The sequence below is a fragment of the Brachyhypopomus gauderio genome, chromosome 20, assembly GCF_052324685.1.
Source record: "Brachyhypopomus gauderio isolate BG-103 chromosome 20, BGAUD_0.2, whole genome shotgun sequence".
In the NCBI taxonomy this organism is placed as follows: domain Eukaryota; kingdom Metazoa; phylum Chordata; class Actinopteri; order Gymnotiformes; family Hypopomidae; genus Brachyhypopomus; species Brachyhypopomus gauderio.
In genome coordinates, this window is record NC_135230.1 from 6,994,190 (window position 1) to 7,019,256 (window position 25,067).

Genomic DNA, 25,067 nt, shown 5'->3' on the forward strand with positions numbered 1-25,067 from the left:
CCCACTGGAAGCTTTAGTTTGGGAAAGATCTACCTGCATGCACGGTGGTGTTTTATATCATCCGCATTAGCCTTGGATCTTGCGGTTGACTGGACATTTAGTTCTGCGTTGGGGTTATAAGGACTTATTCCCTGGAGGATGGTGCCTGAGAGACTCTCTCTGTACCTGGGCTATTTAATCCAAGGTGGGCGGATCATCTCACCTTACAGCTGTCAGCTACTCCTGCTTACAGCCTTCTGAAAACGGCTTTCACATGAACATGGCAGCTCGTTAGAAAGGTAACGGAATGGGAAAACCTGTGAATTAAGGCGCTCGACTTTCTGTTATTGTATGTACTGACAAAACGGAATTACGATGAAACTTCAGGATGTAGGACTGCTAGGACCGACCTAGGGTGGTGAGTTGAATCTGGTCAGTTTCAGGCGGTCTTTGCATCTGTGATTATTATCACTGGCCTTGTGTTTAAAACCCACCGTGGCCACAGTAGTTGTCGTTCAAAAAACCTTACTAAACGGATCCTAACACAAATCTCAGTGAACAACAAAGTTTGTATTGATTTTGTCACGCTTATACCAAAATGCCTACATGTTCAGGTTTAAGTCATGTTAAGTAAGTGATGCCTTTCGTATTTGTGTATTGGATGCAGAAAGAAATGTTGGCTGGGCCCAGTGTTCTCAGAGTCCTCTGTCCCCCTATTCAGTATACTGGTAACACTCATTGACCCTGCTAAACCTTCTACCCTTTGGACCACGATACAGAGAAGCATACAGTGCAGTAGAACAGAGTAGCTCTTTGAAGAGTTCCCACAATGCCCCATGTGTTGAGAGAATACAGCTCTATACATTCATCTTTTCAGCTTCCGATTATGAACTATATAAAACAGCGGAACATGAACCCCAGACAACAAAAGGATGGTCAAATAATCACTCTTTTCACTTTGGTCATGTGCTCAGTTTCCTAATGATTTTTTATAGTGCACTAGTAAATGTTTTAATGCAAAATAATAATAAAAAACTATTTGAAAAGAGCACATCTATTAAGGTCTTTGTGTTTCATAGAAGCTGGCCTGTTAGGGAACTGACCCCAGAACCAACCTATCTGGGAGAAACCATGGTTGGATTTGAGCTGGGTTTACCAGAGTAACGCAAAGATCACCTTGAAATGGTCCCGCGGGAATGACCCTGTACACGCGAAATTGTTCATGTCCTCTGCTGTGTGACGGCTAATAAATAAATGCCAAATACCAGTACTCCATCAATGGAGATTTGATTAAGTAGAGACATATAAAGAAGGCCTATGGATGCATTTTTATAGTTTTGTTGTTTAATTAATATTTTGTCATAAAATACAATTGTAACAACAGCAGACTGTGTCTTTGGATACGTGTTTGTACTGAACAGTGTGCTTGTGAGTGAGATTTAATTCATTTTATTTTTTGGCTATGTCCAGTGTCCAATCATAGTGTTGTGATGATGACTCTGCCAGCAATGATGATTTTGCCAAGAGCAGTCTGAGCACAGAGCCTGCTAACTAGCTAACTTGAATGACTGTTAAACGTGCCTGGTGTGGTTTAACAGAGCAATCGAAAGCTTTACTGGGATTAGTCACATGTGTCAAAGAAAGAGATCTAGCACAATATCTACCTTGCAACAAATGCACATGGTTTTAGGCCTGAACCTCAAAATGGCCGCACCAGTATCTCCCAGGTATCTCCCAGGTATCTCCAGGTATCTGTCATTTCTGGACCAGTGATCTGCGATGATCTCCTTCTTTGGCTGCTTTGTTATTCCAACAACCCACTGGCATCATAGATTAGACAATGGGATCGTGATCACTGGATCTGAATCCAGGCAAATGTGTTGAGATGCATTTCACACACTCAAACATGGCAACCGACAAGTTACAATACAGCCCTCAGAGCGCATTGTGGCTTATACTTTTTTGTCACATAATTCCACATTGAAAAAAAAGCACCACGATCATCAGGAACCTGCCTTCAACCTCCTCCTTCATCTTCTGGTTTGTGGATTAGAGGTTTGGTGGGTAGATGCAAGTCCACTACTACACCGTTTGGTGCTACATCTGGTCTTGGCTTTGAACTCTGCCAATCTGTTTAATCACACATCAAATGTCAATGGAGCAAATGTTAAGCATTGTTTCTGGGTTTTCACAAAGCTACAAGAATAGTATTACAGCATTCAGCAATCATTTATTTTAACTGTAAGTAACTGAAGGAGTTCTATAGCTGAGAAATGGTAAATGGTATGCAATCAATCCGATTTATTTTAAGTCATTCTTCAAATGATTGGGGTGAACTGTAAACCTAAATTGTAAACATAATTGCACTGCTACATGCTAAGGCTAACACTGCATGCCTTGTTTTGCAATAGACTTTTTTATTCACATTCAATATCTGTATCTCTTATGTGACATTTAGTAATGTTATTGCTTATCCCACATGTGGGAAGTGTTCACCTGATAAATGACTTGGCACCCAAGCTCTGTATGTCTTGGTAAACATGGCTTTATTCCCTGAGGAAATAAGAAATAGATGTCCTAAGTGAAAATGTGTTCCTGAGCTTATTAGAATAAAGTGAATATACGAATACGAATACGAATACTTTAATGTCATTGCACAATGTACATGTACACTTGTTCAACGAAAATAGGATCCAGCCTCCATCATGGTACATATTAAATACAATGGTACAATATGCTATATACACTAAAATAATAAAATGTTATCACTAATATAATAAAATGGATTTAAGAACCAAAATAGAATAGTCGGAACCAAAAAACAAACAAAACAGAAGAAGCAGCATGTTATTGCACTTGTGAATTAAGTTGCACATTTCCCATTAAAGTTATCATCTTAAATTGAAATTGAATCTATATATTGCACAGTGCCCGAATAAATAATTTAAGAGTTTAACAGAGCGATAGCCCTGTTGTAAAAACTGTCCCTTAGCCTATTTGTCCTTGCTTTGAGTTGCCTGAACCGTCTGCCTGATGGCAGCAGTTTGAATATGTGATACCCTGGGTGTGTTCTGTCTTTTATTATTTTATGGGCCTTTCTGCGACAACGGGTGTTGTAGAGCTCCTTAAGTGATGTAAGAGGGTAACCAATGATTTTCTGGGCGGTGTTGATGACCCTCTGTATGGCCTTCTTGTGTTTAGTGTTACAGCTGGCGAACCACACAGAGATACAGTATGTTAACACACTCTCCACGGAGCAGCGATAGAAAGCCATCAGCAGTTCTTTCCTCAGGTTGAGCCTCCTGAGGATCCTCAGAAAGTGGAGGCGCTGTTGGGCCTTTTTCACTACCGCTGAGGTGTTTGTGCTCCATTGGAGGTCTGCGTCCAAATGCACCCCCAAAAACTTAAAGCTGGCTACCCTTTCCACACACTCCCCATTGATCCAGATTGGTCTCAGGTCAGATTTTATCTTCCTGTAGTCCACAATCAGTTCTTTGGTCTTTGAGGTGTTAACGACTAAGTTGTTGTCTGCGCTCCACTCCACAAGCCTATGGACATCCTCCCTATATGCCGATTCATCGCCATTTGAGATAAGCCCGACTAAAGTGGTGTCATCCGCGAACTTGATTGTGACATTGTTCTGGTGTTTACTGACACAGTCGTAAGTGTACAGAGTGTAGAGTAGTGGACTAAGTACACACCCCTGTGGTGTCCCAGTGTTAAGTGTGAGGGCTGAGGAAAGATGTGATCCAACTCTGACCTTCTGTGTCCGGTCTGAGAGAAAGTCTGTAATCCAGTTGCAGATGTTGGTTGAGATACCCATGTCCATTAGTTTGGGAGTCAGTTTGTCCGGGATAATGGTATTAAACGCTGAACTAAAATCCACGAAGAGAAGCCTAGCATAGCGTCCATGCAGTTCTAGGTGAGAGATGGTCGTGTGAAGTGCTGTTATTATAGCATCCTCCGTAGACCGGTTTGCCCTGTACGCAAACTGAAGTGGGTCCAGATTGGGTGGGAGACATGACACGATGTGATGTTTTACCAGCTTCTCGAAACACTTCATGACTGTTGAAGTCAGAGCTACAGGTCGGTAGTCATTAAGGCTGCTGATGCTGGTCTTTTTTGGCAGAGGTATGATTGTGGCTGCCTTCAGACATTGTGGGATCGAGGACTGAGAAAGAGAGGCATTAAAAAGTTTTGTAAAAATCCCAGCTAACTGATCAGCACACTCTTTGAGGACCCTCGCAGGCACTCCGTCAGGTCCGGCAGCTTTCCTGGGGTTTACTGCTTTCAGTGTGCACCTCACCTCATGCTCCTCTAACACCAGGTTGTGGCTGTTGCAGTTGGATGGCAGGGCTGCTGCTGTTACTGGTCTCACCACATCAAAACGTGCAAAGAAGTGGTTTAACTCTTCCGCCAGTGCTGGGTTGTCTACAGCCATTGTGATGTTGCTGGACTTATAGTTGGTGAGGTGCTGAACTCCCTGCCACATTTGCCATATTTTGAATATACATATGAAGACATATTTTTTGGAGTCAAACAGGGTTAATTTTAAGTTTTAGTAAAATATGAAGCCTGGCACAGATCAGCAATTGGGCAAAGAAGTGCAGCTTCTCTCTAGAAGTGTGCTGTGCTGGTTTTTCTGCGTGCTGACTGCTACATGTTTGAGATGAGGGGTAAATTTTCTGCTTTGTTATATCTATATCAGCCAGAGAGCAGTCTTGTCAGTGAGAGAGCAGTGTCATGTCTGTAGTTTCCAAAACTTTTGTAAGAAAGGACTGATTTGGATGTATGGTAGTAGACAGTTTTAGGTTTCTGGTTTTATTATGCTATAAGTTCGTAGACCCGTGAAGGAGCCCCATGAAACCCATAAAAAGACCCATGAAAGAGTGCTAAAGAGCCAGCAACAGACTGTCAGCATTAGAGTGCAACCTGTCTTTACTGGAACAGCCAGCTTTCTTAGAATACAGTGAATGTATCCTTTTAACATCTAAGACTTGATTAAATTCAGATAAAATTGCAGTAGAGTCGTGGCTGACTGCATCTGTCAGTCAGTAACTGCTGGCACATAGGTCTCAGAGATCCACCCCTAGGTCTCAGAGATCCACCCCTAGGTCTCAGAGATCCACCCCTAGGTCTCAGAGTTCCACCCCTATAGGTTCTGAGTTCTTGTTTGACATTCAAGAGGGCAGTGCTTTTTATTCTCACTGTACCGAGACCACGGAAGAGACATCTGCTCGGCAACAAGAGTGACTCGTAATGACTATAAATGGGTGACTAGAACACATCCCTACTCTTCACGTTGCCTGTCCTTTTCTGTTCACATGCCATATTTTGTTGTTGCTGTTTATTTAAACACTTAATTTCAGCACTTTGGTCATTCCGAGTTTTTAAATGTGCCTTATAAATTTTATTTAGTTAATCACTTACTGTGTCATCCACAGCCATCTTAAAACGGTGTCGTTGTTGACCAGGCATGGCCAGAACGTTCCAGGGGCAGGTGTACATCAGCTGCAGGACGTCCTGTACGTCAGAGACACACACTGAGGGGTCCGAGAGGCAAAGCAGGTCAGATCACACACACATATACACACACAGACTATTTTTTGCATGTCTGAATAAAATCACTTATGAATATTGTGAATATTCACAAATGTAATTTCTTTACGTGCTTTTACTGTAAGTGAAAGTAAAGCATAGAACCATTACCTAATCTATGGGTAAGTGTATTATTTATTAATGTATAATTTTGTCAAAATCTTGATACGTTTTAGTATGCAATAATTAAATTAGTGAGGGATTCCTCTGTTGTTCTGTTGTTTTAGTTCTATGACAAGTTTACCAACTCTTCAATAATATTCATTTCTTCTCCAAATATAGAATAAATCAGTAAACATGCATTTATAAACACAAAATATCCACACATGACCAGTCCATTAGAAAAATTTAAACATTCATGCCTTCTTTTGTTCGGAGGGCAGCTGAAAATTTGACACAATTGTCTAACCATCAGTTTAATTTCTGAGAGGGTAAAACTGACCAAAAAGCCCTGTCTGCTTGTAGCTATTGTAGGCGATACCTGCAGGTGTAGCAACTGACCAGACAATTCGTAAGTCATAAGTTGTAAGTCCTTCCAATAAGTTGTGCGTGTGTCTCAGAATAACCCAATTTGCATTGGCACTTGGAGGCCGGGCATCAGACAGCAAAGGCGCCCGATTGGCCACGGGGTGTGGCGAGGACGTGCGGCTATTGGCTGGAAGAAGCCGGGGCACGAGGCACAGCCAGGATGGGCCCTGCAGAAACGGGTGAGTCAGCAGGTCTCGTTGGCTTATGGGAAATATTTATATCTGTCTGTTTACAGGAAATGTCACTGGATACAGGCAGAAAAAGTTCAATTGTAACCCAACTCTGTGCTTTTAGAGATCGTCCAGGGATTACATTCATACTAATGATGGCTAGAAGTCTAAAATGAAATGTAATTAAGGCTATTAACATTATGTTTTCAAAGATAAATAGCTGTAGAGAAACTGTAAACAAAACATGCTTTTACACAGCTTTTTTAGTTATATAAGTTCTATAATTTGGCATACAGCTACATAAAAGGAATACATAATTAAAGATGACTGCAAATTTCCAGAAACGCTGTTGTCTAAGTAGCCTCAGAGCACTGCCTCGCACTGATAACCAGGGTATCCAAATGGAGTATATAGTGGAGACCTACAAGTATTACATTTTAGACTTTAAAAAAATACAATGCACATATGTACTTTTCTCTGCCTATAGGTACTCTGCCTATGGGTAGCACCTAGTCTGGGCTACGGTCAGAGATTCATTCTTCAACTGCTTCTTCAGTGCAGTGCCAGTTTCTCTAAGACTGGCTTTTCAGTATAGTGGCTGAGAGAGCTGAGTTTTTCTCACACAAATCACAGAATGGGTGGCTGATGCTCTCACTGAAAAAAAATGTTCCAATATACTTTGTAAACATTAAAAATTCTGCGGCAGGTAGAAGGATCCATTTATATATCAGCTGAGACAGCCCTTATGAGAACCTTTACACATGCTTATATGCAATTTTTTCACAGCATTGTGATGTTTTAACTCAGCAATGCTTTTTCTGGTCACATTTGCTTTACAGTTATCATAGTGATGCCAGCCACCGCCCTCTTGCTACACTAAATCTAAACAATTGCAACAACACTGACAAGTAAGTAAAGAAAATGCTTTTCTTTTTTGGAATTGGAAATGTTGTGTATTCGTTTATTGAAAAGCTCACCATGGACTTGTTGTCATCATTTTGCCCAACTCGATAAAGTAAAACAAATAGCACAAAGACAAATAAAGATGACAAGGAGGATGTGAAAAAAGATGAGCACGGAAAGGAGGAGAAAGATGAAAACAAGGAAGAGAAAAAGGACGAAAAGGGTGAGAAGGAGGTGAAGAAGAAGGCGCCATCGTGAGTAGCCGAGCTGAATGAGTGTGGACCGCCGACCAATCAAATCCTGCCAGCCAGTCAGAAAAATGTAAATGCAATATGCTAATTTTCTCTTTCAGAAAAGCTGATTGGATTGTGGATCCTGCATCGGACTTGCACTACTACTGGCTTTGCATTGTAGCACTGCCTGCTTTCTACAATCTGATGATGCTTGTGACAAGGTGAAGCACTCATGCATCAAGCACCACCTTTACAGTAATACAACCCACAAAAATATGGCACAACTGGGAACCATGTCTTGCATACAAAGCAATTAATGCTAATTGTATATCAAAAACCTACATGTATGCTGCTTTACATATAATTTAAGAACAGAGTGTTCAGCAGGAAAATAAACCCATGACCTCAGTATGAGATGGAAGCCCCTTTAGCCACAATGAGCAATAACAGTATGAAGATAACTGAATCTCTGCCATTTAGTTTCTGTATTTATACCTATAACTGTTTGCACACTAACTTGCTGAATATTTGCTCAAATTAAGTGTCTTTTGTCAAAAAGTGTAGAAAACAATATGTCTGTTTTCTCACCACAGAAGCTAAATGCAATTTCGATTAGGGCTTTGATAAGATCACTGCTCAATGGTATTGATGTTATTTGGCCAAACATAGGCCAGACTTAGAACATTCAGAAGGGATTTACAGTCTGTAGTAAGCACTTCCTTTAAATGCTCTCCAGTACACATAGTTGGAGAAGTTATTAAACATTGAGATCTTTCCATATTGCTGAAGCCCCTGAGACATTAAAGCCCCTTACATTTGTATTACATCTCCGTTTGGCAGATGCTCTTATCCAGAGTAATTTATGATTTCAATCATGTTACAGAAGTAGGCGAATATAATGTCTTGACTCTGATTGGTATAGAGTGGTACACTTAGCCAGTACCTCAGAGAAAATTAGTTTAATCCAGAAAGTATTTGTGCTTTTGTGCTTGTGAATCACTTTAAGGTCATACAGTCATACATACAGACATGTCTTACTTTTTTGGGGATGATATTATGTACAACAAATTTTTAGCTCATTGTGATAAAAAAAAAATCTGTGATAATGTATTACACGTAGCGTTGTGTTATGGTTTTGATGTAAAATCAAGTCCACCTTTGAACCACAAACTCTAGTCCAAGTCTTCATAACTTAAATAATCCTTGGACTGTCACCCTGAAATAAATGAATTTTGTACAAGACAAAATTAATGAAAAATGAAGCAATCTATTTGAAAATGTTTGCCAAATAGTGTTTTTATTTGGAATGTATTTTTGAAATTCACCCATTGCATAACAGATTTCTGATGGTTAATTTGCTTGTTTTAAAACTTTATCTAAAGATTCATATGTATGGATCAGTTTTAAATGGATTTTATGTTTGTGTTTTTTAAGTGTACTAAGAAATGTTTAATCTTTCTGTTTTAGATCTTGTTTCAATGAACTGCAGCATATTTACACCACACTGTGGATAGTACTGGATTATACATCAGATGTCATCTACTGCACTGACACATTTGTGAGATCTAGAACAGGTAGAACTCATTTGCATATGCAGTCACCTACTTTTCAGTATAGGCGGATCCACTTACGTATTAGTACAAATATTCATGCTAAATCTTTTGACTAGGTTTTCTGGAACAAGGCCTGCTGGTCAAAGATCCTAAAAAGCTCTGGGAACATTACAAAAAAACACCACAGTTCAAACTCGACCTGATAGCCATGATACCAACAGATTTGATGATGCTTAAAGTGGGCTTCAACAGCCCTGAACTGAGATTCAATCGCCTTTTCAAAATGTCTCGTCTCTTTGAGTTCTTTGACCGAACTGAAACAAGGATCAACTTCCCAAACATCTTTCGGATCTGCAACCTTGTACTTTATATCTTTGTCATCATTCACTGGAATGCCTGCATCTTTTTTGCTGTCTCCAAAACACTTGGTTTTGGTTCAGACACCTGGGTCTACCCCAACATCAGTGATCCTGAGTATGGTCGTCTGACCAGAAAGTATATCTACTGTTTATACTGGTCCACACTCACTCTAACTACCATTGGAGAGACTCCACCCCCTGTTAGAGACATTGAGTACTTCTTTGTTGTTACCGACTTCCTCATTGGTGTGCTTATATTTGCCACTATTGTTGGCAATGTCGGTGCCATGATCTCCAACATGAATGCTTCGCGTGTAGAGTTCCAAGCCAAGATTGACTCCATTAAGCAGTACCTGCAGTTCCGTAGGGTTAGCAAGGACCTAGAGGCACGTGTTGTCAAGTGGTTTGACTATCTTTGGAGGGAGGAGAAGACCTGTGACGAAAAGGAAGTGCTTAGGTACCTTCCTGATAAGCTAAAGGCTGAAATTGCCATCAATGTGCATTTAGAAACCCTGAAGAAGGTGCGCATCTTTCAGGACTGCGAGGCTGGACTGCTCATTGAACTCGTGCTTAAGCTCCAAGCACAAGTCTTCAGCCCTGGAGACTATATCTGCAAAAAGGGGGACATTGGTCGCGAAATGTATATCATCAAGGAAGGCAGACTGGCTGTGGTAGCAGACGATGGCGTGACCCAGTTTGTGGTACTGAGTGATGGGGCCTACTTTGGTGAGATCAGCATCCTGGGCATCAAAGGTAGCAAAGCCGGAAACCGCCGAACAGCCAACATCCGTAGCTTGGGCTACTCAGACCTCTTCGCTCTGTCAAAAGATGACCTCATGGAAGCCCTGACCGAGTATCCCGATGCCAAGAATGTACTCGAGGAGAAGGGGAAAGCCATTCTGATGAAGGACGGCTTGATTGACGAGGCAGCGGCCACGGAAGCGGACGCCAAAGACATGGAGGGCAAGGTGAGCATGCTGGAGAGTAATCTGGAGGTCATGCAGGCCAAATTCACTCGCCTGACAGCACACTGGGCCGCCAAAAAATGCAACATCAAGCAGAGGATCAGGAACATGGAGGCCAGAGTGAAACCCCTCATGGTGGAGGATCTGTCTGGGGATGTGGAGGAGAAGAAGAGCCAATAGTTACGTGGAGTATTATGTTAGATCACGACATTAGTGTGTGAGCCTATGAATACATGAGTTCCAGCCACAGTCTTCTCTTACTGTGTGGTTTACCTTAGGCAATACAAAAATACAAAAAATACAACTATTGAAGAAATTTTATTTTTATTTTTTACAAAAAAGTCCAAAAAACTCACTTTACTAAGGCCTTTTAAACTAGACTATACACCTAATAAGTCCTTACAGAACATATCTCCAAACATCTCTCGTTTGGAGATGTGAGTCACCAAAACGTCTCTTCATATACACAATGAAGAATCTGCTGAACTGCCTACATGACCTGCTTCAACTTGCTGTTAATGAGACGCTCTTTGAGATGGTCTCCAAGGAGCAATTACCTTTGGAGTTTCGTGAACCTCCATGTTTTGTTGGTACAGTGTTGGCACAGTGTGCATGTCTCATGAATGTCTCATTAAAACAATGATTTTTCCAAGCTTATAAATGGCAGTTGAACAGCAGATGATTTTGTGTCTTCGCTGCATAGTAGATGAAATGGCAAATAAATGCCAAAGTTTGGAATTGTTTTTCCAAAATATTCACATGGAACGTTGTGCTATTTGAGTTTGTACACCATGGATTAAGAGGAGCAGACCTAAAACAATCTGGCTGGTGTAATCGAAGTTATCCCTAAATGATAAGAATAATTTCCTGGTCTTACAGTATGAATGAATGAATGAATGAATCTTCAACTTATATAGCGCCTTTCTATATACCCAAGGTCGCTTTACAGTTTTAACACAGGTACAACCAATCACACTCCAGCAAGAAGCGGCAGCCAATTGCGCACCACGTACTCTCAACCGGGATCCACAGCCCCCCGGGGGACTGAATGGGAAAAAAAGCTGAAATCATGGACTTGGCTCACCATAAGAAATCCTGCCATTCAATTCTGTGATGTCCAGATGTGGCAGTTGGGAAGTGACAGTTGATGTTTCCAGTAGATATGTCTCTTTTGTGCTGAATCTACACAGGCATGACTATCAATGCCAAAGCTCAAAATTGGAGGACACGGCCTTCTCAGTCAGGAATTTTCCACCTACGTGTGGTGTAAAACGTATTGTATTCCCTGCCCGTCCACAGTGATGCTGCATTAGCAATAACAGAACTAGACATCATGGAACCAAGAATGGTAGCACAGATTAATGATCCCATGAATTACATTTCAGGTGAGAGATCTATAGCTCCACCTGGTGGTGGCTTATAAATGGCAGTTGAACGGCAGATGATTTTGTCTTCGCTGCTTAGTAGAAGAAATGGCAAATAAATGCCAAAGTTCGGAATTGTTTTTCCAAAATATTAACATGGAACGTTGTCTTCATAATACAGAATTTAATAATGGGATTCTTTGGTCTGAACACAAATATTCAGCACTGCACCTGCAAATAAAAAACTGGTCCAAAATATATTTGTTTACATTCTATATTAATGCCATGCTTGTATGTTACTATTCTGATTATCCACCAAGTTTCGTGCTTAACATTTTTTTCCTACTACAGACACCCTGAATATCATTGAATATCAAAATTCCTCCAACCTTTTAAACTGTGGATGAAATGTAGAATATGGCAAATGCTTTTAGAATGTTATGCCTCGCACGCTCATAAGGGGGAACCTTTTGGGAAATATTTACGTTTGTCTTGGGCTGCAGTTTGCAGTTCCCCAAGAGGACATCTTTATTTCAGCACATCAAAGGCCAACTATAATTTCCTCCACCACAAAAACATTTTCTTCCTGAGATAAAATAGCTATTTGCAGTCATGTGCAGATAGGATGCTCTCTTCCAAAGATTTCAGGTATTTCATTCTGGCCAACACTTTGGGTCCAAGTTTGTTGGTTTGTGATTTTAAAGTTGATTGCAGTAGAAGTTTGCGCTTTTCTCTAAGGAACAAAAAGAAAACCCACAAGGTTTACTTCAAACAAAAAGTATATACTTGAAGCACTGTAAAAAGCTTACTATTTTAACATTACATTTATACAATACACTGTACGTTACAAGTTTGGCCACTAATCATAATTTTTCTTTTGTATGGTACGTAGCTACAAAACAGCAGGTATATTTGAAATGCTAGGGTTGATAACCTGTCGTCTTTTGTGCTGTCGTCTTTTAATGGTTTGGAAGATCCATTTTCAGGAGGTGGAAACTCTGCTTGAACCATTTCAGGAGTCAGACTATTCTCTGAACCTTCCACCCTGTTGGGAAAACATTTTTAATGCTTTTGTTTTCAAATAATTGCCTATGGGAAATTCATCTGTGAAAAAGAACTGCACACGATATAGTGTGTGTTCTCTGGAACATTCAACAGTTGTTCCCCTAGGAAGAGCTGCAGACAGACCCTTATAACACCATAAAAAAACCCAAAATAGCTAGGCAAGCCAGGCTGCCATCTATTACGCATCACTTTTAACTCATGTGTCAGCTGAAGCCCTTGGAAAACTCTGACACATGCACAGAATTTGAGTGCTCTGTTTTTTATGTCAGAGAAAAATTCCTCAGGTTTGAGAGGCCTGTTATCCTCCAAGCTAATCTGAGCTGAGCTGTTTGCTGCTGTCATGACTTGTAACCACTGTGTGAGCACCATTAACAGCTAGTGAACTAGATAGTGAGCTAGCAACTGCACAGATGTGCCAAGACCCGTCACACATACATGTTTCTGCAATGGAACGTGCTCGGTCAGTCAGAGAATGACAAATGTTTTTTCTTCAAAAGTCATCTACAACCATTTCTTTGGTTTGTGTTTCTTTCAGTGTTCTTACAGGAAATGTACCAGACTGTTAAATTACAAGGTATTCAGATTTTAAAAATATAAACACACAAGAGCCCATAGTAAACATAGTATATACAGTCAAAACACAGTCAAAAGAAAGATTCAAAATGCTCCAAGCAAAATTAGTAGCCTAAATAGCTACTATTTATTAAATGTGAATTAGTAACCCTCAGCAAATAGTTGTAATTCAGAACTTTAGCTCTCCGAGTGCTCTGCATGTTTGAGAAGGTCTTCAGGACTGATGGAGAAGCATCATAGGTGCTGCTTCATGAAGATGCGTAACAGAACACCAAGAGTGCGTTCAACTTTTGACTGGTAATGTTTGCTTTTTATATACACCCACATTTACAAAAAAGTACAAACCACAAGATATTATATCTTGGATATACATTTAAGTGAATCGCAGCACAGAACTTCTCTATTATTGTCTTTTTTACAAAATTTCTCCCAAGAAAGATCGGTGATGACTTCTAAGGTCCTATGATAATAAGGCCATTTGGGGATGAAGTGTGATGGCGATGGCTTACGTGTCAGATGTGATGTCTTCTCTCATGCTGTCGGGAAGATCTTGCAGGCCTGGTGGGGCTTGCAGAGGCAGCAGAGAAATGTTGAAGGGGTCAGACCTGCATGAAATAAAAACAACGACCAGCACAACACGCACCAGCTGCTCTGTTAGGAGTTCCAGTACACTTTCTTGTTCATGGTTACACGAATCACCGGAAAAAAATTGTGATCAGAGGGACTTTGACCGTGATATCCTTGATGATTCCAGACAGACCGTATTTAGGAAAATGTTGATTTGGGATATTCACAAACTAGATTCACACAGAGTGGTGTGAAAAACAAAAAGAGATGCTTTCAATGGCAAAAAATCTTGTTGATGGCAGCTCTGTAGGCGAAAACACCTTGCTGGTGAGCTCACACTGGCTCGAGCTGCCATCAACAAGATTTTAAAAATCACAGTCTGTCTGAGCATTACTGCTGACAATGTCCCTTTATAGCCACAGTTTAACCATGTTATGGTTCAAGAATATATTGCAGCATGTAACAGAGTGCAAGACATCTCACTGATGCCCATGACCATGAGACCAGTGTATTTGTGTGTGTGTGTGTGTGTGTGTGTGTGTGTGTGTGTGTGTGTGTGTGTGTGTGTGTGTGTGTGTGTGTGTGTGTGTGTGTGTGTGTGTGTGTGTGTTTTTACAGGCGTGGGACCCAGTTGTTGGTTCTAGTCGAAGTAGAGGGGAAAGTTGTCATTGCCAATGAGGGAAACTTCTTCCATGTCATGATCCCTTTTATAACGTCCTGCAGAAAATGTTTCAAATTGTTAAATCGAACGACTAAGCTTTGAACTGGTTACATGCTTACATTCTTCTTACAAAAAAAGATGTAGTTGGGATACTTGTTGTAATCTTAAAACCATAGATAAAGCTCAAACAGATATTTATATTTAAAGGTCAAACTGACTACATATTAATGCTGAGTATTCCTTCACAGGAACATACCTTTCTGTCTAGAAACTTCTTCTGTGTAATTGGAGTGTAGACTCCCACAACGCTGCCCTGGGAGACAGCGTATCTTGGTAATGGACAAAGGTGGAAGTCCACATCACTCTCTAGGTATAACGGGGTGGGTTTGAAGACATGCACGCCGGGAGCAGGGTTCTAACATGAATATAAGATCAAATGCATCGTCAGGAAACCTTTATAAAAGGCTGAATTAAGGCACAACGTCACATCGAGACGTAGTTGCCTACTAATGTTGATACCAAAAGAAAGTGTTAATTGTGACTTCAGTGGTGTGTATGAGTGTGCACGATTGTGCACGATTAAACGAAGGCTGTAAAAAGTTTAAAAGCGGGACTCTACGAATATCCGGAGAGGGTGGGCCTTCGGCGGCCTGAGCATGTCTGTTGGGGCGCTGAAGCACAGGGAAGATCTGAGGTCCCGTTCAACGTCCCGCTCCTCCCGCGGCTCCTCGTCTTCGCCCGGGACAGCGGGACATGTCCCCGCGGGCAACAGCTCATCCTGCAAAGACCCGCGCACAGGACAAGCTCGCACACGGACAGCGCGATGGGACATGGGGGGAATATACCACGTACGACGGGTGTAAGTAAAAACGTGATTGAAAGTCGATGTGTCACCTGGGCGCCGGTGCGTAACGTCCTGGCCAGTTCAGTGCGGACAAAAGAGGCTCCGGCTTCGTAGGGCGACAGTTCTCGGTAGCCCTTTAGCCTGAAATGCTGGGGAACCTACAGGAACAGCAGGACCAGAGCTCAACAGGACAGCTGTGTCTGAAAACTGAAATAGTACCGCAGCCCATCTTTATTTGAGATTATTATGATTGATAATTATCAGTGCATATTCCATGTAAAAGGTTCAGACGGTGTGTGTTGATGGTTGGTATTGTGTTGTGAAGGTATGATTTAGTAAGCAGACCATTAAGGGTCTTCGTCACGGTACGGAGGCCCCCTGCCGGCCTCCTCTGTCTGCAGCGGCAGTATTACATGGCTTGTTGTTGATGATGCGTTGTGTTGGTCCCTCAGGTGGGCGTGGCCCATTAGGATACCCGAGGGTCGTTTGTCTGTCTATATATGTATGTCTTGTCTTTGAACTAGTTGGCTGCTGGTTATTGTATCCTTAATCTGGATTATGTCACGGGTTTTGTGTTTGTGCACTGGCAAGATCGCTTCCTTTTTTATTTTGCTCTAAATCCTCTATTTTTACAAAATAAGAGTCAAAATGAATGTTATGGACATGCTGAAAAGCACACATAAGAAGAACCTTCAAATTAGGAGGAATAAAAGAAGAAAGAGATTAGAGTACTTACTGTACCTTTAGATTAAATAAAGGAATGTTAGGGGTCAAATCCAACTTAATCTGCCTCACAGGAACACATCCAAGTCCATTCACAGCCTAAACAAACATAAGAAGAAATCCGTCATATTATCAAGGAATAGTAAATATTTAAGCATTAAACCTTATTTCAACTAATTATACTAATTTCATGATTTAACTAATGCAGACTATGTATTCTTGCACCTGTTACAGGGATAATCTGACAAACAGTGAAGTCTGATTGTGTCACACTCCCTGCTCCTGACACACAGGTTCTCCAGCACATCAGATACTCCGCCCAGATACGTCAACTCCCACACGCTGCCTCCCTGGACTATTAACGACTTACACCTGTTTCCAATACACTCCGTCTGTTAAAAGCCTTCAAACTCTCTCTGCCATGACTTGCTGGCATACCCAGCATCCTCTCTGTCTGTTTTTCTGGTTGTGTCATTGGGATTACGTATGTGTCTTTCCCCTGTTGTGGTCAGTCATCTTACTCACATCACTGGTATTGTATCTCTTGGTTTGTCATCTCATGATTTCTGTGTCCTGTCATGTCGGATGTGTTTCCACCCTCTGGGCTAGTGACCCGTCTGTTTGACTATGATCTTGCATGATCTCTCTCTGCCTCTGGTGAATCGGCCTGAGTGTCTGTCATTTGCAATGTTGCCCTTTTTTTCTTTTTCCATTTCCACTCCCATACACACTGACTCAAAAGAACAGATAAGTGTCCTAAAATCCTAACATGTCCTCCCAGCACTGCTGAGAACAATTTATAACAGAATCTGGGCTTCAAACTGGTTAAACACTGAAGTTTAGATGCTGGCTGAGACACATTTTACACAATGAACAGCAATGATTGAATAATTGAAGCACTAATGTAAACTTCATCATCACCAGATTAGGTACTAATGATCTATGTACCATGGTACCCATAAGGACCACAGATTGCATTACATTTTATCTGTTTGCAATAACTTCCATTTTCCACTGGCAGAAAATCTTGACTAATCTTTAAGACTACCTTAGTCATCCATCCACTAAATAAGATGCTGCAGCAAGCAAACAGCCAGCAAAGCATCACAATCTGAGGGAGGTGCAAGTGACCGATTCACTTTTGTGGGTGCTTATTTGCTCATTTAAGGTTGACCTATGAGTGGGCCACCATACCATGACCTGGGAGCGATTTACCCACTGCAGAAGACATGGGCAGCCTCCGAAGGGCGCACACCGATCAGATGTTGTTTCAGCAGAGGAACTCACAAGATCATCGAGGCGGTCCACTTGAGTGAAGACGGGCATCTGGAAGGGTTGGAGCTTTTCCGAAGATATCTTCGCAAGCTGGGGCCTTGTATCTGCTTCTATATGAACAGATTGACCTCGTATCTTAGGGGTGAACGTGGCTAGCTGAATTAAGGTGTGGAGGGGTAAACCTTTTGTCCCACCCGTGTCTTCATGCTCTCGGTCGTGCCTCTTCAACTTAGAAGCCAGATCTCGCAGTGACAGTAGTCTGTTATTCATACGGCAGCGCAGAATCACCTGAACAGCACAAAGTATACTCACATCTTATTTTTTATTCATAGTCGCAACTGAAGCAACAGAAGCACAATATTTACACTTCCCACGCTATCCGAAGGTCAAGTTACAAGACGTTTCTAGATAGCGGTGCTTTAACTAGGCCTACATACGTGTAACTGCTGGTCTTAACAGTCAGACGTTTCATTACCTTGCGAGCAGCTTGCTGGAAGACTCTAAGCAGTCTCTGCCTGATCTCCAGACTGCTGCTGTCATAGACGTGGAATACAGGAGAGCCATCAGGAACCTGCAACACAGCATCATTGCTTAGATGCTTAGAATCCGTAAGCTATCAGGTCTAAGAGGGCAAAGGTGAAGTGGGTCCCGTAATAATGCAGCTACCTGTCCCACGTTCCGCAATACTCGCTGTGAGGAGAGTGTTGAGAAAACTCTGGTAAAATCCACCTCTCCGCCACCCGGGTCGTTTTTCATCTGGAACACAAGGTTAAGACAGGCCTAAAGTTCATTTTTAAATACTTATAAAGCATAAACATTTGCAAGAAACAAGTAGTGTTATTGACTTCCGACACGTTCGTGTGGCCAGTAGGGGGAGCTATGGCTACACTAAGAACCCCTGTCCATAAGGACCTTGAACGGTCCTACCATATTCTCGGCCGCAGCAAACTCCTGCTCCCTCAAGACGTTCATTTTCTGTTCTGTCGACCACACACTTTCACCAAGATGCACCTGCCTACAGGAGAATGAAGTCAAAGCTCTTTGGGACTGATCGTAAATGTCTGTACACACAGGTGGATGTGTGGACGTCTGGCAGGCCGTACCACTGGAGGTGATTGGCTCTCTCCTTTTGGACGTTTGCTAGAACGTGATCTTCAAACGCAGCTTCTCTCATCTGTCTTGTCTGATGTGCGTCCTTGTTGATGGACATGGCTTTTAGAAGAAGAAATTAAAGGTATTAATGTTAAATATGTTATTTTTGATGTTTGTTTCATCTGCAGGCCCATTTGTACCACGCATTTCGAAATAAAAATGATGAAGTCCATTGTATGAAGCATGTGAAACAATGCTTTAGTACATCAGCACATCCAAAGCATTTTGAGCGTATTCCCTTGAATATGAAGTGAATTTAGTGAATGCATTTACTCACTGAAAAATACACAAAAATGCCATACACTATTTAAATATAATAGCTGCTATCATTGCTATGCTGTGCTCTAATTGCTTGATATTACCCTGGCAATAGGAAAGAACTGAAGATTAGGCATGATTGAACACTGATAAAAATGTATACTGAGTAGCACTAAATACTTTAGTTAATAAGATGAATACATAACACATGTCAAATATAATGTGCTCAGAAGGAAATATCTCAGTTCTACGTAGTGGTACTGCCTCGTAAATCTGAGAGGGTTGGCTCTAACTCACACTCTCGGAGGTCCTTGTAGTTAATTTTGCCTGGGTGTTGTATAAGCATCTTTACAAGTCCAGCAGGTGTGGAAACATCCACAGCTGAGTCCTGAGGCTGTGATTCAGCCTGGACCTTCTTCTTGCTGTGCTGTTGAAAGTGCGTAAAACGATTGTGAACATCCTTTCTCTTGTGGTAGATGGAAATGAACTGTAGTAACACTCCACTGTAGTGATGATGGTGTTTCAGGGGTCATTTGGGTACCTTCATTATGGTCGGGGTTGATTTATGTTTGGGGGTAGCAGGTAGGATTGGGGGCACTTCTGTTTTTGTGATATCAGCAAACATTTGGTCACTCACATTACTGTCCTGTTGGCTAATATGAAGAGAGTATTAAAGGAGTAATAACATGCTATTGTAAGTCTAGTAATTAAACTGTAACATATACAACTTTTACAAATCATGGTTCACTGTCAGCCTGCAGAATATTTTGTCTAAACTCAATCACTCTGTTCTCTGAAGCAGTGTTAGCCTTTGACATCTTGATTAAAGCTAACCTACATGCTAACTCAGATTACTAACTATGTAAACTTAAACTGGGCCTGGCTCCCAGGGCACAATAACCAAACAATGTTGGATGTTTGATTGCTACGTGAATTGTAAACTTCAGATGACTTCTGGGCACACTTGTCTGAACCATTAACTGATGGATAACCTGCTTAATTTTACCTTTCAGGGTATTTTAGGACAAATCGTCTGTTACATGAGAAAAGGCTAAGTTCATGGTCCATGACATGATTTTCATGGCTGTGAAAATCAAGTCAAGTCAAGTGAAATTTATTTATATAGCGCTTTTTACAACACATGTTGTCACAAAGCAGCTTTACAATCGTATGGGTCCAGATCCCTAATGAGCAAGCCAGAGGCGACAGTGGCGAGGAAAAACTCCCTATGATGGTGGGGATTAGAAAGAAACCTGAAAGTCTGTAAATCATGGGTTGTCATGGGGAGTTAGTCAACTGCCCATAATCCTGATTACCACTGGTCAGGACTAAAACACCTATAAGATAGGAGATTCCATCATTAAACTAGATACTGACTTTAAGCGCAATGTTGGTGTTCCCAATAAAGTGGCCACTGAATGTACATTCATACAGAACCTCATGCTCTATGGTAAAGGCCTACAATTCTAGCAAGAGTATTACTATGAATGAGAAAGCCCAGTACTTTAGAGTCAGATAAGGGGAGCAGGATGCACTCAGAGTACAGATGATAGGTCTGGAGTTGAACTGGGAGATGACCAGTTGCAGGGTGATATCAGCAGTCCCATACTGGTGTGGCGTGAATGTCACTGTAAAATGTGTCTTTCCGTTGGCTGGGATGATTCCTAATAACACAATTACCACAAAATGAAGATGAATACAGCCCATATTGTGGCCACAGATCTCCTGTCATTAACCTTCAGTTTATCAGTGTGTTCCTGGAGTCACAATATCCACTAGTTTTTATTTTATATTGGTAATGAATCATAAACTCCACTTATCACACATTGGATGATTCTAGGCTCATGAAGTTATAATATGCACTTATAAATAATTTATAGATAAATGAAGATATAATGATAATGGCAATAAGTCTTCTTCTGGTTGAATGGCCTCAAAGGTTCAGAGATTCAGTTGACTAGCAGCCACTAACATTCATTCCATCCACAAACAACCATAAAACAAAACAAATTCTAGGTGCACGCTGTTTTATTTTCTGACCTTAAAGTTCAAAAGTCATCACCTGATAAAGGGTGTACAGTGAAGGCCTCATGAGGCTTCAAGCAGTACACCTGGAACTCAAAGTCTATTGGACACTTGCAGCTCAAAGGAATCACATGACTCGTGCTTTAAAACACAGGAACACAAGCATTACATGTGGTTTAAATAATACAGATTAGAAACATAATATTAAAAGAACTTGAATATTTTAGAAATGTGCCAAATGAAACACACACACACTAATTAGAAATATTATTAATCTTACAGTTCCTAATGTCTTGTATCTGACAAACGTTCTTGTGGTAGAAAGCACACAAACGTGGCAACTTCACCAACTCTTTATGTTACTATACTGTAACAGATGAGGACTTCATTATCTTACAGGGTAAGATAGGGCCTACACAGCAAATTCAGAAGTGTTAAATTTCCAGTGTCGTTGTTGCCTGTTAAAAATACAGTGTTAATTCAACACTTGTTTACTCTAGATCAACGATATGAGTGTTTTTTCCCAAAAGAGTTGGTGTTATTCCGGGGAGTTAAATTTGTGAAACTCTGTATGGTGTTGAGTTTAAAATCAACACCTGACAGAGTTTCTCCCAGAATTCCTACGTATACTACGTAGCACACGCCCACCAAATTTTTTTATGTTTTAAAGCGTATAAAAACTTCAAGTTTTAACACTATAGTTTTTTTTCCACATAGGAATATTTTGACGGCACCCCTGAAGAAGACAGACGGCACCCTGGTTGAGAAACGCTGGTCTACAGCACAAGCAGTTTCATGGAGTCTGGAGCTGACGTCGTGACTTCTGTTGTAGCTATTGCAAAGCCAGTGCTGTTTTAGTTGGTGTGCTTGTTTGATATATAGGTGAATTCAAACTGCAACTTGTGTGGTTTTCTTTCAAGTGTTCTTGTTCCTGGAAGTGAATTTGGGGATTATTGACTACTAGAAGTATTTAAAATTTCAGTTTTCTATGTTGAGCTATATTTAACACTTTCCATTATATTTTGAACCTTAATCGTTGTTGAATTAACACCGTAGATGGTGTTAACATTTGACACTACACTCTAGTGTTAGATAAATTCAACACTGATCTCTGTTAAATTTCAACTATTGAGTGTTGTTTTAACACTATCACAGTTAACACTTTCAAAAGTGTTATTTTAACTCAGTCCCGTGTGGACCAATATAGACACTTTGAAAGTGTTGAATTTAACACCCTAGGAGTTGAATTAACACTTCCAAATTTGCTGTGTAGTCAAAGTAAGGTAGTGTGCCTGAGGCTTAACAAAGACAGTTTTAATGTATATTATCAATGTATGATTAAAAAAACTCAAGTTCAGTGCAGAGGTGCTATTATTATCATGGCAAATTATATCACTACACTTTTTTAGCATAAGTATCATAGTATCATAGGCCGAAAAATCTCGTCTCACATAATGTGGTATTGAGTAGCTTCAACAATAGTTTCATAAAATGAGCTATTTTTAAACCTGACTGAATTTGTTCATGAAGGTTTACGTTTAGGAACTCATTTTGTGTTGTCTAGTGTTTCATTTTAGGCACAGTGCTTAAAACAACAGAATCTATGCAATATTATCTTGGTTTTGTTGGTGTGTGTGTGTGTGTGTGTGTGTGTGTGTGTGTGTGTGTGTGTGTGTGTGTGTGTGTGTGTGTGTGTGTGTGTGTGTGTGTGTGTGTGTGTGTGTGTGTGTGTGTGTGTGTGTGTGTGTGTGTGTGTGTATGTGAGGTATTGACAGAATGTCATTCATTACACACAGTTACATACATCTAAGAATCTAATCTCAGATATTTTGTCAGTGATTTTTTTCATTGTAAAACAATCTTACAAAAGATTGTAATCACCAGATTTGTCTCAGAAGACAAACCAATGTAAACAACTATCAGCGATTAAAGGAGAGCACGGGTACCTGTGTCCCAGAGGCACGGCAGGAAGTCTGATGTGAGACGGGATGTGAAGATTATCCATGACAGGATACGCATGGACAGGGACCAGCAAGTTCGCCTCTCCCTGAAGAGATCAGACACAGCAACAGTCTGTCTAAAACATACATATACATATATGTTTAAATAACCTGAGATCAGACACAGCAACAGTCTGTCTAAAACATACATATACATATATGTTTAAATAACCTGAGATCAGACACAGCAACAGTCTGTCTAAAACATACATATACATATATGTTTAAATAACCTGAGATCAGACACAGCAACAGTCTGTCTAAAACATACACCGTATTATATGTTTTGCAAACCTGAGAACATCAGCGGAACAAAACATGCTCTGACCTTGCAGTGAACACGAATGCTGTCAAAAAAGTATCGCCACTCGTCGGGACTGAAGTGTACATTAATAGTGTAGGAGAGACCTGGAACTAGTCGATTCTGCATATAAGCACATCAACACTTTCACAAACATTTTCAGCAGAAATATAGCTACACTTCATAAACAAGTCATTCTATGTCACTAAACAGTAGCAATAGCATGTATTTACATTTGCATAATTACCTTTTTTGTGTACTCAGTTGAAAAGTACTTGGTTTGAGTGGGAAGAATATGAACACTGAGGACTTCAGAAGAAATATTTATGAGTTTCTGTCAAAGTCACAAAAAAGTAATTTCACCAATCAATACTTTAACATTTCTTAAACACAATTTAATGTATGTAATTAACTGAAAATAAAAGTGAATTTTAAATACAGGTGCATAGTTTGTACTTTTTATGTCATTATTATACTTTAGTATTATGAGTGGTAAGGTTTTCGATGTACAAGTTCGATGTACAGTATGTGTGTGTTTCATATCAAATGTCTCCGCAAGCATTTCACATACCACAGATTTTTTGTAAACCTTCCCAACTTCAAACCCACTAAAGTGCAGTTCTGAGGGCTCGGCTTCAACAACATTGTTGACCTTAACCTTGTTGTGAACACCTAGAGGAAAGATTTTGCAAAATTAATTACAACTAAAGATGCCGTGCAGTCCAGTGCCCTCTGTGTAAGAATATATGACCAACTAAGTTACAACTAAAGGGTTTTAAGAGAACTGTAGGAGTGATCTGTACTTCTTGTCATACTAGTTTCAAGAAGGTGATGAGACACACTGGCAGTCGTCCTTGTCTCCTCCACCAGCTGGCTAAGAAGAACTCTCTTTTTCTTGACATTGCCCGAGAAAGTTTTGGGTGCTTGGAGCACGACTTCCATTCTTGATGCCTTCTGTGATTAGCTCAATTTAACTAGCTGGTTGTGAAAGCATAAAAACAGGCTGCAGAATATATATATATATATATATATTTGTTGGTCAGATACTCTTTTACCACGCAACTTCAACAACTATTTTGTTTACGGTTGCCGTGCAAATGTATATCCACAAAGAATAACGGGGTACAATTTTTTAAATGATAAAATAACTTTCCCCACAGCATCGTCCCTCTGAGGAGAGCAGCTAGCCTAGTTAGCTAGTGTTGTTGAGCACCTTTAGCTGGCCTATATAAACTACCACAACGTTTCAGTTCGTTTATTTGAAATAAACTGCTTATAGCACTAAAACAATCGGAGTATACGTTATTTTTCTTTCATATTACCGAAACAGACTGAAGTGACATGGCTACTAAAACAGGTTAACCTAAATGGAGTAGCTAGCTAGCTGCATGGCCGCAGGAGCCATATCAACATCTCCATCACTATAGCGACCGTGGGTGTGCGTGTATGTGTGTATGTGAGTGTGTGTGTGTGTCTGTGGTGGGGGTCACTGCTTCTGCACGTTTTCAGAATAAAAGACCGAAAACAGCTGAACCGTGTAAGCAAGCCAACGCCAACCCTTTTACGCTATTTTTACGCTCCCACAAATTATATTCTCTTGCAGGAATATTTGCGCTTCCGCGCAGTCATTCTCGGATATAATCAGTTTCTGAATGCAAAACGATCACATTAGAAACTGGAACGAGCAATTAAGCAAAACAAGGATTAACAGGAGTCTACTTTTCCCACAATTGGCTTGTAATAATTAAAATCATTTTGAGAAGATTGCAAATCAAGTGCCATTCGTGTGGTGTTTCAGCATGTGAATACTTGAAGGATTTGAAACAACATATATGTATGTATTTTGTTGTTTGGGGAAAATCATTACAGATAACTGCCATCCAAACACAAACTCTTCGCAAATGCTGATGTAAAACTAATGCATTGTGAAGTACATAAGATATTCTGAATGTGCTACACAGGCACTTGGTC

The 25,067-nt window shown here is 40.6% G+C and overlaps 2 protein-coding genes and 1 long non-coding RNA gene across 7 annotated transcripts; 1 reads left to right on the forward strand and 2 right to left on the reverse strand.

Moving 5' to 3' along the window:
* Window positions 1-1,398: 1,398 nt before the first annotated feature.
* Window positions 1,399-6,299, reverse strand: LOC143484130 (uncharacterized). Its single transcript, XR_013122553.1, has 4 exons — window positions 6,079-6,299; window positions 5,410-5,502; window positions 2,476-2,532; window positions 1,399-2,109 (listed from the first exon to the last, which is right to left on the reverse strand). It is a non-coding gene; the product is annotated as an uncharacterized LOC143484130 (long non-coding RNA).
* On the forward strand, window positions 5,208-10,468 carry LOC143484117 (cyclic nucleotide-gated channel alpha-3). The gene is made up of 7 exons (XM_076982656.1): window positions 5,208-5,547; window positions 6,138-6,284; window positions 7,115-7,183; window positions 7,292-7,432; window positions 7,531-7,632; window positions 8,879-8,985; window positions 9,081-10,468. Exons 1-7 carry the CDS (start codon window positions 5,456-5,458, stop codon window positions 10,466-10,468), a joined length of 2,046 nt encoding a protein of 681 aa, XP_076838771.1. The 5' UTR covers window positions 5,208-5,455.
* cfap221 (cilia and flagella associated protein 221) lies at window positions 8,464-24,533 on the reverse strand. Of its 5 annotated transcripts, XM_076982650.1 has the most exons (24): window positions 24,419-24,499; window positions 23,900-24,074; window positions 23,668-23,768; window positions 23,344-23,430; window positions 23,124-23,219; window positions 22,742-22,842; window positions 20,833-20,936; window positions 20,275-20,434; window positions 19,312-19,423; window positions 19,068-19,197; window positions 18,464-18,572; window positions 18,288-18,375; window positions 18,027-18,116; window positions 17,836-17,931; window positions 17,555-17,648; window positions 17,373-17,470; window positions 16,104-16,184; window positions 15,413-15,520; window positions 15,138-15,296; window positions 14,775-14,933; window positions 14,474-14,574; window positions 13,800-13,895; window positions 12,587-12,697; window positions 8,464-12,385 (listed from the first exon to the last, which is right to left on the reverse strand). In XM_076982650.1, the coding sequence occupies exons 2-24, from the start codon at window positions 24,036-24,038 to the stop codon at window positions 12,253-12,255; spliced, it is 2,553 nt and encodes an 850-aa protein (XP_076838765.1). In that variant the 5' UTR covers window positions 24,039-24,074; window positions 24,419-24,499; the 3' UTR covers window positions 8,464-12,252. The 5 variants fall into 5 exon arrangements, with proteins under 5 accessions (XP_076838765.1, XP_076838767.1, XP_076838766.1 ...); XM_076982652.1 differs by having other exon boundaries at window positions 23,912-24,533; XM_076982651.1 differs by having other exon boundaries at window positions 17,373-17,467; window positions 23,900-24,533.
* Window positions 24,534-25,067: the final 534 nt, after the last annotated feature.